At 42.4% G+C, this 16,133-nt stretch overlaps 1 protein-coding gene across 1 annotated transcript in view; it reads right to left on the minus strand.

The window, feature by feature from the left end:
- Positions 1 to 16,133, minus strand: part of LOC105931893 (very-long-chain (3R)-3-hydroxyacyl-CoA dehydratase) — a 28,349-nt gene that overhangs the window by 4,991 nt on the left and 7,225 nt on the right. The window contains exon 7 of the mRNA XM_012870777.3: positions 14,922 to 15,049. Within this exon, the coding sequence (XP_012726231.2) occupies positions 14,922 to 15,049 (128 nt within the window). The remainder of the gene's footprint in view (positions 1 to 14,921; positions 15,050 to 16,133) is intronic.

Raw genomic sequence — 16,133 nt, forward strand, 5'->3', positions numbered from 1 at the left:
AGTTGACCTCTCAAAAATGCAGAGCTCAGCATGGCACTTTGTTTTGGTACAGTGGTTTAGGTGTTGGGCTGGTGCACCAAAGGTCGCAGGTTCGCAACCCGCTGGGGGTGCCGAATATTTTTTTTCTTTTTTACAAGTAACAAATAAATAATTTGAACAACTGATGTAAATGAATGAATGATGAAAAAATTGCAACAGCAAGAACTACCCCCCGGCCAATACAGCACCACCCACCTGTGGGAAATTGCGCTACACACCATTTTTGTCAAATGTTGAGTTCTGGGCCCAGATTTGGTGAGGCTTAGTTGCTAAAGGAGGCCAATCTGACACATGGCCTTTGGTGAGCTTTGGTGACATTAAGTATTGGCACCCTTTTTGAGGAACTTCCCAGTACAGGATTTGGACCAAACTAACAGAGTACAATCACCCGGTGATACTGGACACAACCATGTTAGCGGCTAACGCTTAGCATGTTGCTAACCGGAAGTAGCTCTAGGAAGGTCTCACCAACTTCTGCTTCACAGAGTTTGTACTTCCTTTAGTAGTTTGTAATGCCTTTAACATTTTTATTCACATATTTCATTTTTTCATGCTACATTGAAGTATTTAATCATGTTTTAATAACACCAATTTTCCATGCTGCTTGGATGCAGACCTTCTCCTGTCGGCTGGTTTTGACGAAGACAAATCCTTTTCACACTCAGAAGATTTGATTTAAAAGTTTCCCAAGTGATAAAAGCCTACGACCAAGGAACTCGGAAGCTTTGCCTTTGACGGTTACGTGCACCACCAGGCGGGCGCCTTCTTCAACTTCTTCAGAAGTTGAATGATTCTAGTTATTATTATTATTATGTTATTTTTTAAATTTTTTTTTTATTAATGTTTATTTTATTACAATACTAACCCTCCTCCTTTACCCGGGTTTGAGACCGGCAAAATGAACCATAAAGAGAAACTATGGCGGAGTTACAAATTTTTTCCTTTCAACTTTTTTTCAACATTTTCTTTTTTCTCTTGTGGTCCACTAAGGAGCCTACAAATCACGGTAAAACATGAACATGTGGCTGTGTGAATCAAATGCCGTTTTTTATTTAAGATAAAATATTTCAAATTCAGTTATTTATGATCAACATGCGCCGTCAATCCCGGCGCATGTGCGCTTTTTTTGCAGTCTGGACGATGAGGGTAAACATGCTGTGGCTCTGACTGCAGCGCTGAGAGGGACTCCTGCGGGAGGGGGAGAACGGGGGGGCGCCCCACGGCAGTACCTGCCGCTGGAGGACAAGAGTATGAACGATGCGTGCTTTCACGTCAGAGTCTCCAGAAGTCGCTAGATTTGTCGCTAGTCGCTTTTTTGAAAAAGAGTCGCTGGAGGGGTTTGAAAAGTCGCTAAATATAGCGACAAAGTCGCTGAGTTGGCAACACTGAACCATCTGGAAACCTTCCGTTGAAGTAATTTTGGGAAGGGGCGAAAATACTGGTTAGCTGATTGGCCTATGTTGGTGATAGACAGGCCAAATAAACCAATCAGATCAACGAAGCATATGACGTACTCGTCAACATGCTTCGTCGTCGCTCGTGACGAAAACACAACCACAAGCCAAGCTACTCTTGCTGCTGCAGGTAAAGGCTCGTTAGCTCAGCAAATAAATACTCTGTAATTCTGATAAAACTTGCTCGATAGCCACGCTAACGCTAGTTTCATCGGCTGAAGCCGCCATGTTATTTAGACTGAACTGCCGCGCTTCTCGTTGCGTCACGCCTCAACCCGCCTCAAAGCCAACGCTGATTGGACGTTCGTTTGGTGAACGGCTCCAAATTTTCTTTAACGGAGAGTAGCCAGACTGATCTGCGAGTGAAACCTTGAAAGCTCGCGAGATCAGGATGGTCTCACGAGGCTACCTCCGTCTCCCAGCCAGAGGAGAATCAGAAATACTTTAATAATCCCAGAGGGAAATTATTTTTGTTACACACTCCAGATATACAAACATTTTTAAATATATACACACAAAGTAATTATATATATACACACAACATTCCACACAAAGTAATGTGTGTGTGTATATTATATATATATATATATATATATATATATATATATATATATATATATATATATATATATATATATATATATATGGCAGTCAAAAGTAGCCGGTCAACGGCGGCAAATCGCCGTCTATAGCAGCTCCTGCCGCCGCCTACTTTTCCCCGATTATACATCCCAAAAATCAGCTTAGCATCTGTCTCCACTGAGGGCAACATTAACAAGTGATTGGGTTCCTTGTTCCAACCGAGATGCTACTTTTCCGATCAAAAGACAGACCGGTGTTATGCCGAAAAGTGCAATAAAACCTCGAGAGCCGACGTGAGTTTTGAAACTGCAAAGCTTTTTAAGCGGAAGATCAAACGTGCACAGCATAGACCAGTGTGATGCATTCACGAGTGTCAGAAAGCTATGGTGCATTCAGGAGCATGGGACATTTCAAACTTACAAGGAAAGAGGCATAAAACGGAATAGAACTTAACTCATACAATAATGTATTTATCCAGAAACAGCGTGGGCTTTCTTACAATACTGAATGCTCTATAATTGTATTTCTGATATTTTTTGATTATGCACATCTGTTAGCTTTTTATTCTGAAAAATCTATAATTAGGCGCCTGCCATAGCATTTGCAATGAGGAGGCAGTGCTGTGCGAAGCACAGCACTGCCTCCCATGCAAATGCATGGAGGCACCTATTACTATTCACCTCTAAACGGCTTATTTATTAGGCGCCTGCCATAGCATTTGCAATGAGGAGGCAGTGCTGTGCGAAGCACAGCACTGCCTCCCAATGCAAATGCATGGAGGCACCTATTACTATTCACCTCTAAACGGACTCTATATTAATATTATTCTTTATTATTCCACGATTAATGCGGCCCGAACCGTAGCGTGCACCCCCACGATATAGGTACCAAAACGTGCGGCTCGGTCGGGAATAGTGTGCTACTACTTTTATTGGGGTTTCGAGTTACCATGGCAACGCAATAAGTGATAAACCACCCCCCAAAAAACCCATATTAAACAATGGAGTCGGGTAGAAAGAAAGCCTCAAAAAACCCTCAAAAGGACCATTTTCAAAGCTGTACTGTGTCGCCATGCTTTCACCTATGAACACCGTTTAACTTCCAGTTTGTAGATATGTCTGTGAACTACTCAGAAGTGAAAACGGGATGTGGATATCTTTTATCGTCTCTTCACAGTTACTCCTCAAAGCTCATGTTCGAAAATCAGCGAAATCATCGTTTACAATGAAAGTCAATGACGGAATTATCCAACCGCTAGAGTGGCCCACTCTAGCTTTTTTAAAGATTTCAAAACTCCGAACAACTTGACCTTTCTCGCTCAATTTTCACTCTACGTAGACAAATTATACATCAAAACGTAGGTATTTTTGTCAGGCTACGGGAAATGTAACCCTCATTGGTGTGGCATTTATAGATTTTTCGCAAATCACCTCAGAGCGACACAAACCCGAAACCTCCCCCATTCATTTCCTATGGAGCGGTTTTGAAAAATGACGTCTAAAAATCCAAAACATCACATGTTTTCGCATCGTCGCTACTCCTAAACCGTTTTATGTACAGACATGAGACTTTCACACATGAATGTCCCAACCCTTCTGGCACTCAAGAAAAATGAATTTTGTGGATAACTGTTACGGTTTTTCCACAGGAACAATTTGTTCGGGAGTAGCGAATGTGCAAAATCCTGAAATCGCTTTGGAGCTGCATTTCCCCACATCATCCACTTTTTTACATCGTCGCTGTGCCTACACCGATTTTTGTAAAAATATGAAAATGAGCTACATGGTCATCAAAAGCCTGCTGATACTCACAGCGAAAGAATTATTTTGATATCTCTTATACTTTTTTAGCCAGAGCGATTTGTTCGGGATCATTTTCAGAGGATTTCTGAAATTTCATAAAAATGTCCTTTAGATCATAATTTTTTACGCCTTTATTAAACTTTTTCCAGCAAAAACCGATAGCAAGTCTTCTTCCCCTATCCTTTACGAAATAAACACAGAAAAAATTACGTCTCTACCATTTACGGTTCCGGAGAAATCGTGCGTTGTTCGAGGCAAAGTTCTCCATTATAATCCAATAGGCAGACTTGGACACCAAGTGTCTGCACTTTTTTACACTGGCCCGCTGCAGCTGTGTCAGTGAGTTTCCATGACGACGGAACTCTGAGGGCCAGTGGGAGACGTTCCATTGAGATAGAATGGCAACTTTCGACGCCAGCTGCAGCGGCTGTGATTAATGTAGAAATCTGAAATTCGCACAGTCACTTCCTCTTAACATTTTAAAATTTTCATGTGACTTTCAGCCATGTGTCAGTTTACTGTCCCATTTTGGATTTTACATGCTTTCCTATTGGGTCTTTGCTTCCAACAGGACCTGGCATGATGCCTAGACACGACCCACTTGGCCAATACAGCACCACCCACCTGTGGGAAATGGCACTACACACCATTTTGGTCAAATGTTGAGTTCTGGGCCCAGATGTGGTGAGGCTGAGTTGCTAAAGGAGGCCAATCTGACCAATGAACTTTGGTCACGTTTGGTGACATTAAGTATTGGCACCCCTATTTGAGGCACTTCCCAGTACAGGATTTGGACCAAACTGACAGAGTACAATCACCCGGTGATACTGAACACAACCATGTTAGCGGCTAACTGTTAGCATGTTGCTAACCGGAAGTAGCTCTAGAAAGGTCTCACCATCTTCTGCTTCACAGAGTCTCTTCTTACTTTAGAGAGAAAGCTCCACAAGAAATTTGGGCTACGTGGCATAAAGCATCTCCAAGCTATCAGGTGTCAAACATCCAATGCTTTTCAATGGGGGACCAAACCCCTTATGGTCCCAATACTGCATGCCCATATATGGTGCTACAGTATAGCTCAGATGGAAAGTGCAGGATTTGCATGCAAGAGGTCCTGGGATCGAAACTTGGCGTGGCAGACTAAGATTTTTGTATTATAATCCCCACAGTGTGTATATTAAAACATATGTGCTGATCCCAAGAAGTATTTTTTTGTACCACCCGCCATTTTCAGTTACCATGGCAACGTTATAAACGACGTTTTTTTCTCCCTATTTAAGGCTCATCCCAGTACAGGATTTGGACCAAACTAACAGAGTACACTCACCCAGTGATACCAAACACAACCATGTTAGCGGCTAACGGTTAGCATGTTGCTAACTGGAAGTAGCTCTAGGAAGCCTGTACAAACTTCTGCTTGACAGATTTGGTGAATTTTAGGATTTTCTCCCTTTTTAGGCACTTCTCAGTACAGGATTTCAACAAAACTAACAGAGTAACATCACCCGGTGATACTGAACACAGCCATGCTAGCGGCTAACCGTTAGCATGTTGCTAACGGAAATAGCTTTAGGAAGGTCCTATCAACTTCTCCTTAGCCAGAGTTCGTCTGCCTTTACAGACAGAGAGGGCTGCAGCTGTCAGTGAGTCTCCATGACAACGCTGCTAGCAAGAGGCTCCTAGGAGGTCCATTGACTTAACATGGCACCTTTCAACGGCCATTGCGGGGGCTGTGAAGACCGTAGGAAGCTGAAATTCGCAGTGTGGCTTCCTGTTGCTATTTCTGACGGTACGGTACGCACCAAGTGGCAGGCGCCTTGCTAAATTTCTTCAGAAATTTTTCTAGTTAGGCGCCTGCCATAGCATTTGCAATGAGGAGGCAGTGCTGTGCGAAGCACAGCACTGCCTCCCAATGCAAATGCATGGAGGCACCTATTACTATTCACCTCTAAACGGACTCTATATTAATATTATTCTTTATTATTCCACGATTAATGCGGCCCGAACCGTAGCGTGCACCCCCACGATATAGGTACCAAAACGTGCGGCTCGGTCGGGAATAGTGTGCTACTACTTTTATTGGGGTTTCGAGTTACCATGGCAACGCAATAAGTGATAAACCACCCCCCAAAAAACCCATATTAAACAATGGAGTCGGGTAGAAAGAAAGCCTCAAAAAACCCTCAAAAGGACCATTTTCAAAGCTGTACTGTGTCGCCATGCTTTCACCTATGAACACCGTTTAACTTCCAGTTTGTAGATATGTCTGTGAACTACTCAGAAGTGAAAACGGGATGTGGATATCTTTTATCGTCTCTTCACAGTTACTCCTCAAAGCTCATGTTCGAAAATCAGCGAAATCATCGTTTACAATGAAAGTCAATGACGGAATTATCCAACCGCTAGAGTGGCCCACTCTAGCTTTTTTAAAGATTTCAAAACTCCGAACAACTTGACCTTTCTCGCTCAATTTTCACTCTACGTAGACAAATTATACATCAAAACGTAGGTATTTTTGTCAGGCTACGGGAAATGTAACCCTCATTGGTGTGGCATTTATAGATTTTTCGCAAATCACCTCAGAGCGACACAAACCCGAAACCTCCCCCATTCATTTCCTATGGAGCGGTTTTGAAAAATGACGTCTAAAAATCCAAAACATCACATGTTTTCGCATCGTCGCTACTCCTAAACCGTTTTATGTACAGACATGAGACTTTCACACATGAATGTCCCAACCCTTCTGGCACTCAAGAAAAATGAATTTTGTGGATAACTGTTACGGTTTTTCCACAGGAACAATTTGTTCGGGAGTAGCGAATGTGCAAAATCCTGAAATCGCTTTGGAGCTGCATTTCCCCACATCATCCACTTTTTTACATCGTCGCTGTGCCTACACCGATTTTTGTAAAAATATGAAAATGAGCTACATGGTCATCAAAAGCCTGCTGATACTCACAGCGAAAGAATTATTTTGATATCTCTTATACTTTTTTAGCCAGAGCGATTTGTTCGGGATCATTTTCAGAGGATTTCTGAAATTTCATAAAAATGTCCTTTAGATCATAATTTTTTACGCCTTTATTAAACTTTTTCCAGCAAAAACCGATAGCAAGTCTTCTTCCCCTATCCTTTACGAAATAAACACAGAAAAAATTACGTCTCTACCATTTACGGTTCCGGAGAAATCGTGCGTTGTTCGAGGCAAAGTTCTCCATTATAATCCAATAGGCAGACTTGGACACCAAGTGTCTGCACTTTTTTACACTGGCCCGCTGCAGCTGTGTCAGTGAGTTTCCATGACGACGGAACTCTGAGGGCCAGTGGGAGACGTTCCATTGAGATAGAATGGCAACTTTCGACGCCAGCTGCAGCGGCTGTGATTAATGTAGAAATCTGAAATTCGCACAGTCACTTCCTCTTAACATTTTAAAATTTTCATGTGACTTTCAGCCATGTGTCAGTTTACTGTCCCATTTTGGATTTTACATGCTTTCCTATTGGGTCTTTGCTTCCAACAGGACCTGGCATGATGCCTAGACACGACCCACTTGGCCAATACAGCACCACCCACCTGTGGGAAATGGCACTACACACCATTTTGGTCAAATGTTGAGTTCTGGGCCCAGATGTGGTGAGGCTGAGTTGCTAAAGGAGGCCAATCTGACCAATGAACTTTGGTCACGTTTGGTGACATTAAGTATTGGCACCCCTATTTGAGGCACTTCCCAGTACAGGATTTGGACCAAACTGACAGAGTACAATCACCCGGTGATACTGAACACAACCATGTTAGCGGCTAACTGTTAGCATGTTGCTAACCGGAAGTAGCTCTAGAAAGGTCTCACCATCTTCTGCTTCACAGAGTCTCTTCTTACTTTAGAGAGAAAGCTCCACAAGAAATTTGGGCTACGTGGCATAAAGCATCTCCAAGCTATCAGGTGTCAAACATCCAATGCTTTTCAATGGGGGACCAAACCCCTTATGGTCCCAATACTGCATGCCCATATATGGTGCTACAGTATAGCTCAGATGGAAAGTGCAGGATTTGCATGCAAGAGGTCCTGGGATCGAAACTTGGCGTGGCAGACTAAGATTTTTGTATTATAATCCCCACAGTGTGTATATTAAAACATATGTGCTGATCCCAAGAAGTATTTTTTTGTACCACCCGCCATTTTCAGTTACCATGGCAACGTTATAAACGACGTTTTTTTCTCCCTATTTAAGGCTCATCCCAGTACAGGATTTGGACCAAACTAACAGAGTACACTCACCCAGTGATACCAAACACAACCATGTTAGCGGCTAACGGTTAGCATGTTGCTAACTGGAAGTAGCTCTAGGAAGCCTGTACAAACTTCTGCTTGACAGATTTGGTGAATTTTAGGATTTTCTCCCTTTTTAGGCACTTCTCAGTACAGGATTTCAACAAAACTAACAGAGTAACATCACCCGGTGATACTGAACACAGCCATGCTAGCGGCTAACCGTTAGCATGTTGCTAACGGAAATAGCTTTAGGAAGGTCCTATCAACTTCTCCTTAGCCAGAGTTCGTCTGCCTTTACAGACAGAGAGGGCTGCAGCTGTCAGTGAGTCTCCATGACAACGCTGCTAGCAAGAGGCTCCTAGGAGGTCCATTGACTTAACATGGCACCTTTCAACGGCCATTGCGGGGGCTGTGAAGACCGTAGGAAGCTGAAATTCGCAGTGTGGCTTCCTGTTGCTATTTCTGACGGTACGGTACGCACCAAGTGGCAGGCGCCTTGCTAAATTTCTTCAGAAATTTTTCTAGTTAGGCGCCTGCCATAGCATTTGCAATGAGGAGGCAGTGCTGTGCGAAGCACAGCACTGCCTCCCAATGCAAATGCATGGAGGCACCTATTACTATTCACCTCTAAACGGACTCTATATTAATATTATTCTTTATTATTCCACGATTAATGCGGCCCGAACCGTAGCGTGCACCCCCACGATATAGGTACCAAAACGTGCGGCTCGGTCGGGAATAGTGTGCTACTACTTTTATTGGGGTTTCGAGTTACCATGGCAACGCAATAAGTGATAAACCACCCCCCAAAAAACCCATATTAAACAATGGAGTCGGGTAGAAAGAAAGCCTCAAAAAACCCTCAAAAGGACCATTTTCAAAGCTGTACTGTGTCGCCATGCTTTCACCTATGAACACCGTTTAACTTCCAGTTTGTAGATATGTCTGTGAACTACTCAGAAGTGAAAACGGGATGTGGATATCTTTTATCGTCTCTTCACAGTTACTCCTCAAAGCTCATGTTCGAAAATCAGCGAAATCATCGTTTACAATGAAAGTCAATGACGGAATTATCCAACCGCTAGAGTGGCCCACTCTAGCTTTTTTAAAGATTTCAAAACTCCGAACAACTTGACCTTTCTCGCTCAATTTTCACTCTACGTAGACAAATTATACATCAAAACGTAGGTATTTTTGTCAGGCTACGGGAAATGTAACCCTCATTGGTGTGGCATTTATAGATTTTTCGCAAATCACCTCAGAGCGACACAAACCCGAAACCTCCCCCATTCATTTCCTATGGAGCGGTTTTGAAAAATGACGTCTAAAAATCCAAAACATCACATGTTTTCGCATCGTCGCTACTCCTAAACCGTTTTATGTACAGACATGAGACTTTCACACATGAATGTCCCAACCCTTCTGGCACTCAAGAAAAATGAATTTTGTGGATAACTGTTACGGTTTTTCCACAGGAACAATTTGTTCGGGAGTAGCGAATGTGCAAAATCCTGAAATCGCTTTGGAGCTGCATTTCCCCACATCATCCACTTTTTTACATCGTCGCTGTGCCTACACCGATTTTTGTAAAAATATGAAAATGAGCTACATGGTCATCAAAAGCCTGCTGATACTCACAGCGAAAGAATTATTTTGATATCTCTTATACTTTTTTAGCCAGAGCGATTTGTTCGGGATCATTTTCAGAGGATTTCTGAAATTTCATAAAAATGTCCTTTAGATCATAATTTTTTACGCCTTTATTAAACTTTTTCCAGCAAAAACCGATAGCAAGTCTTCTTCCCCTATCCTTTACGAAATAAACACAGAAAAAATTACGTCTCTACCATTTACGGTTCCGGAGAAATCGTGCGTTGTTCGAGGCAAAGTTCTCCATTATAATCCAATAGGCAGACTTGGACACCAAGTGTCTGCACTTTTTTACACTGGCCCGCTGCAGCTGTGTCAGTGAGTTTCCATGACGACGGAACTCTGAGGGCCAGTGGGAGACGTTCCATTGAGATAGAATGGCAACTTTCGACGCCAGCTGCAGCGGCTGTGATTAATGTAGAAATCTGAAATTCGCACAGTCACTTCCTCTTAACATTTTAAAATTTTCATGTGACTTTCAGCCATGTGTCAGTTTACTGTCCCATTTTGGATTTTACATGCTTTCCTATTGGGTCTTTGCTTCCAACAGGACCTGGCATGATGCCTAGACACGACCCACTTGGCCAATACAGCACCACCCACCTGTGGGAAATGGCACTACACACCATTTTGGTCAAATGTTGAGTTCTGGGCCCAGATGTGGTGAGGCTGAGTTGCTAAAGGAGGCCAATCTGACCAATGAACTTTGGTCACGTTTGGTGACATTAAGTATTGGCACCCCTATTTGAGGCACTTCCCAGTACAGGATTTGGACCAAACTGACAGAGTACAATCACCCGGTGATACTGAACACAACCATGTTAGCGGCTAACTGTTAGCATGTTGCTAACCGGAAGTAGCTCTAGAAAGGTCTCACCATCTTCTGCTTCACAGAGTCTCTTCTTACTTTAGAGAGAAAGCTCCACAAGAAATTTGGGCTACGTGGCATAAAGCATCTCCAAGCTATCAGGTGTCAAACATCCAATGCTTTTCAATGGGGGACCAAACCCCTTATGGTCCCAATACTGCATGCCCATATATGGTGCTACAGTATAGCTCAGATGGAAAGTGCAGGATTTGCATGCAAGAGGTCCTGGGATCGAAACTTGGCGTGGCAGACTAAGATTTTTGTATTATAATCCCCACAGTGTGTATATTAAAACATATGTGCTGATCCCAAGAAGTATTTTTTTGTACCACCCGCCATTTTCAGTTACCATGGCAACGTTATAAACGACGTTTTTTTCTCCCTATTTAAGGCTCATCCCAGTACAGGATTTGGACCAAACTAACAGAGTACACTCACCCAGTGATACCAAACACAACCATGTTAGCGGCTAACGGTTAGCATGTTGCTAACTGGAAGTAGCTCTAGGAAGCCTGTACAAACTTCTGCTTGACAGATTTGGTGAATTTTAGGATTTTCTCCCTTTTTAGGCACTTCTCAGTACAGGATTTCAACAAAACTAACAGAGTAACATCACCCGGTGATACTGAACACAGCCATGCTAGCGGCTAACCGTTAGCATGTTGCTAACGGAAATAGCTTTAGGAAGGTCCTATCAACTTCTCCTTAGCCAGAGTTCGTCTGCCTTTACAGACAGAGAGGGCTGCAGCTGTCAGTGAGTCTCCATGACAACGCTGCTAGCAAGAGGCTCCTAGGAGGTCCATTGACTTAACATGGCACCTTTCAACGGCCATTGCGGGGGCTGTGAAGACCGTAGGAAGCTGAAATTCGCAGTGTGGCTTCCTGTTGCTATTTCTGACGGTACGGTACGCACCAAGTGGCAGGCGCCTTGCTAAATTTCTTCAGAAATTTTTCTAGTTATTCTTTATTATTATTCCGTCACGGCTAATGCGGCCCGAACCATAGCGTGCACCCCCACAATATAGGTATCAAAACCTGCGACTCGATTACGAAATGTGTGCTACTACTTTTATTGGGGTTTCGAGTTACCATGGCGACAAAATTAGCGAAAACACCCCCCAAAAACCCCCATAGGAATGAATGGAGTCGGGTAGAAAGAAAGCCTCAAAAAAGCCTCCAAATGACCAATTTCAACGCTGTACTGTGTCGTCATGCTTTCACCTACGAACACCGTTTAACTTCCAGTTTGTAGATATATCTGTGAACTATTCAGAAGTGAAAACGGGATGTGGAAATCTTTTATCGTCTCCTCACAGGTACTCCTCAAAGCTCATGTCCAAAAATCAGCGAAATCATCGTTTACAATGAAAGTCAATGACGGAATTCTCCAACCGCTAGAGTGGCCCACTCTAGCTTTTTTAAAGATTTCAAAACTCCGAACAACTTGACCTTACTCGCTCAATTTTCACTCTACGTAGACAAATTATACATCAAAACGTAGGTATTTTTGTCAGGATTTGGGAAATGTAACCCTCATTCATGTGGCATTTATAGATTTTTCGCAAATCACCTCAGACCGACACAAACCCGAAACCTCCCCCATTCATTTCCTATGGAGCGGTTTTGAAAAATGACGTCTAAAAATCCAAAACATCACATGTTTTCGCATCGTCGCTACTCCTAAACCGTTTTATGTACAGACATGAGACTTTCACACATGAATGTCCCAACCCTTCTGGCACTCAAGAAAAATGAATTTTGTGGATAACTGTTACGGTTTTTCCACAGGAACAATTTGTTCGGGAGTAGCGAATGTGCAAAATCCTGAAATCGCTTTGGAGCTGCATTTTCCCACATCATCCACTTTTTTACATCGTCGCTGTGCCTACACCGATTTTTGTAAAAATATGAAAATGAGCTACATGGTCATCAAAAGCCTGCTGATACTCACAGTGAAAGAATTATTTTGATATCTCTTATACTTTTTTAGCCAGAGCGATTTGTTCTGGATCATTTTCAGAGGATTTCTGAAATTTCATAAAAATGTCCTTTAGATCATAATTTTTTACGCCTTTATTAAACTTTTTCCAGCAAAAACCGATAGCAAGTCTTCTTCCCCTATCCTTTACGAAATAAACACAGAAAAAATTACGTCTCTACCATTTACGGTTCCGGAGAAATCGTGCGTTGTTCGAGGCAAAGTTCTCCATTATAATCCAATAGGCAGACTTGGACACCAAGTGTCTGCACTTATTTTAGACTGGCCCGCTGCAGCTGTGTCAGTGAGTTTCCATGACGACGGAACTCTGAGGGCCAGTGGGAGACGTTCCATTGAGATAGAATGGCAACTTTCGACGCCAGCTGCAGCGGCTGTGATTAATGTAGAAATCTGAAATTCGCACAGTCACTTCCTCTTAACATTTTAAAATTTTCATGTGACTTTCAGCCATGTGTCAGTTTACTGTCCCATTTTGGATTTTACATGCTTTCCTATTGGGTCTTTGCTTCCAACAGGACCTGGCATGATGCCTAGACACGACCCACTTGGCCAATACAGCACCACCCACATGTGGGAAATGGCACTACACACCATTTTGGTCAAATGTTGAGTTCTGGGCCCAGATGTGGTGAGGCTGAGTTGCTAAAGGAGGCCAATCTGACCAATAAACTTTGGTCACGTTTGGTGACATTAAGTATTGGCACCCCTATTTGAGGCACTTCCCAGTACAGGATTTGGACCAAACTGACAGAGTACAATCACCCGGTGATACTGAACACAACCATGTTAGCGGCTAACTGTTAGCATGTTGCTAACCGGAAGTAGCTCTAGAAAGGTCTCACCATCTTCTGCTTCACAGAGTCTGTTCTTACTTTAGAGAGAAAGCTCCACAAGAAATTTGGGCTACGTGGCATAAAGCATCTCCAAGCTATCAGGTGTCAAACATCCAATGCTTTTCAATGGGGGACCAAACCCCTTATGGTCCCAATACTGCATGCCCATATATGGCGCTACAGTATAGCTCAGATGGAAAGTGCAGGCTTTGCATGCAAGAGGTCGTGGGATCGAAACCTGGCGTGGCAGACTAAGATTTTTGTATTATAATCCCCACAGTGTGTATATTAAAACATATGTGCTGATCCCATGAAGTATTTTTTTGTACCACCCGCCATTTTCAGTTACCATGGCAACGTTATAAACGACGTTTTTTTCTCCCTATTTAAGGCTCATCCCAGTACAGGATTTGGACCAAACTAACAGAGTACACTCACCCAGTGATACCAAATACAACCATGTTAGCGGCTAACGGTTAGCATGTTGCTAAACGGAAGTAGCTCTAGGAAGCCTGTACAAACTTCTGCTTGACAGATTTGGTGAATTTTAGCATTTTCTCCCTTTTTAGGCACTTCTCAGTACAGGATTTCAACCAAACTAACAGAGTAACATCACCCGGTGATACTGAACACAGCCATGCTAGCGGCTAACCGTTAGCATGTTGCTAACGGAAATAGCTTTAGGAAGGTCCTACCAACTGCTGCTTAGCCAGAGTTCTTCTGCCTTTACAGACAGAGAGAGGGCTGCAGCTGTCAGTGAGTCTCCATGACAACGCTGCTAGCAAGAGGCTCCTAGGAGGTCCATTGACTTAACATGGCACCTTTCAACGGCCGTTGCGGGGGCTGTGAAGACCGTAGGAAGCTGAAATTCGCAGTGTGGCTTCCTGTTGCTATTTCTGACGGTACGGTACGCACCAAGTGGCAGGCGCCTTGCTAAATTTCTTCAGAAATTTTTCTAGTATTACATATAATATAATATTACAGCAGCAAATTATCAAAGTTTTTCAGGGGATGCATTTTGTGTTTGTCTCTAGAATCCTCGCCGATGATATGATATCGTGTGTGTGATGAGTGCAAGTGAAATTAAACTGAGATAAGAGATTTCGAAAGAGCGATTTGACTGAAATAAATTCAACATGTGAATTCAATTTCAAATTCCAACCCTGTATTTTTATCATAAAAATTCGACTTTGTTCGTGAAGAAATGTTACGATCGTTTTTAGAACAGAACTGTAAATAATAATAAGATGAATAGACCTCACCTAAACTAATTTTATGCAAATGGAGATTACCTTACCTTGTTAAAACATGATGATAACATCATGTGAAAAAAGTATGTTTTAAGAATAATGATAAAAAAAGAAATGTTTTTGAAGAATTGATCATTTACATTTTTTGCCTTTTATTGAATTTGAATTCTCACCTGAATCATGGCAGGAAAGAAGCCGGTCTTAACCAGACCCAGCAGGGGGTTAATGACCTCCAGCACGGCCATCATCTGACAGAAGTACATCATGTCCGCCGTGGTGTGGAAGGTGTCGTAGAACGAGTCTGTGGGGGACGAGACGCGCCGAGACAAACAGGATTTAGCGGCACGTTGCGCCACAAATAACGGCGATCATTTGCAAAACAAATCCAGGTTCCTGTTTCTATTCAAATGAGCTCATTTGTGCCGAGCTCCTCAGAAGCAGGACGCCAGATCTGCCTGGCTCTGTCCTCTGGACTCCTGTTGTGTCTCACTGCAGCCTGAACCTGATTGTGTGGCTCTCCTTTCAGCTTTTGTCGTCCAACACTCAACAAAAAAACAGTCGGCCCAGCGTCTAATTATGCCCTCCATTGATTTTAAAAGGTATTAAAACGTGCAGTAGTGCAGCTAGTTGTTCCTGTTTTCATCTTTTGGTCCACACTATAAAAATATCTCAGATGTTTAGAAACATAACTTCTTCATCACTGTCTGAGTTTTTTTAATTTATTTTAGGTCACCTAGGATTATCAAAATGATTGCGCTCTGTCAAATGCCAGAAAAAGAGAATTACTGAGATTTATTTCACAGATGTTTTCATACATATCTTTATTATTACTATATATGACGGTGTAGGTACCAGATCGACTCGGGTCCTGCACCTTCTGATGACGTCACTATACATGGTTGGTTTAATGTTTGCTCAATTGCGAAAAATATTGTAATTTGTCTGGACGACTTACTAATAAAGTAATTATAGCGGGGTGTAGGTTTTATTCGAGAGCGGGATTGCGGTTTGTAAACGGACAATTTTACGAAGAAATTCTCCATGGTCCCAGCGCCTCCCAATGACGTCACATTATGGCAACGACACTCAAACAAACTACATAGAGCCCGCGGTCTGCATTTGTAACGAATCAATTTTATTAAGTTAATTTAGCGGTTTCTTTTCTCTCAAAAGCTTGAACAAATATTCAAGCCATTTTACAAAAAAAATAAAATAAAATAAAAATCAACAAATATTTGACAATTGGCTCAATGTTTGGAAGAATATTGTTAACAAAAAGCGAAGGGCTAGCCAGACTAATTTATCCAGCATATATCTTAAATGTACCAAATACCACAATAAAAAAATAATCAAATTCATCACAATTTCATCTGGAATAATAAAAA

Source organism: Fundulus heteroclitus, chromosome 4 (genome assembly GCF_011125445.2).
Source record: "Fundulus heteroclitus isolate FHET01 chromosome 4, MU-UCD_Fhet_4.1, whole genome shotgun sequence".
Lineage (NCBI taxonomy): Eukaryota > Metazoa > Chordata > Actinopteri > Cyprinodontiformes > Fundulidae > Fundulus > Fundulus heteroclitus.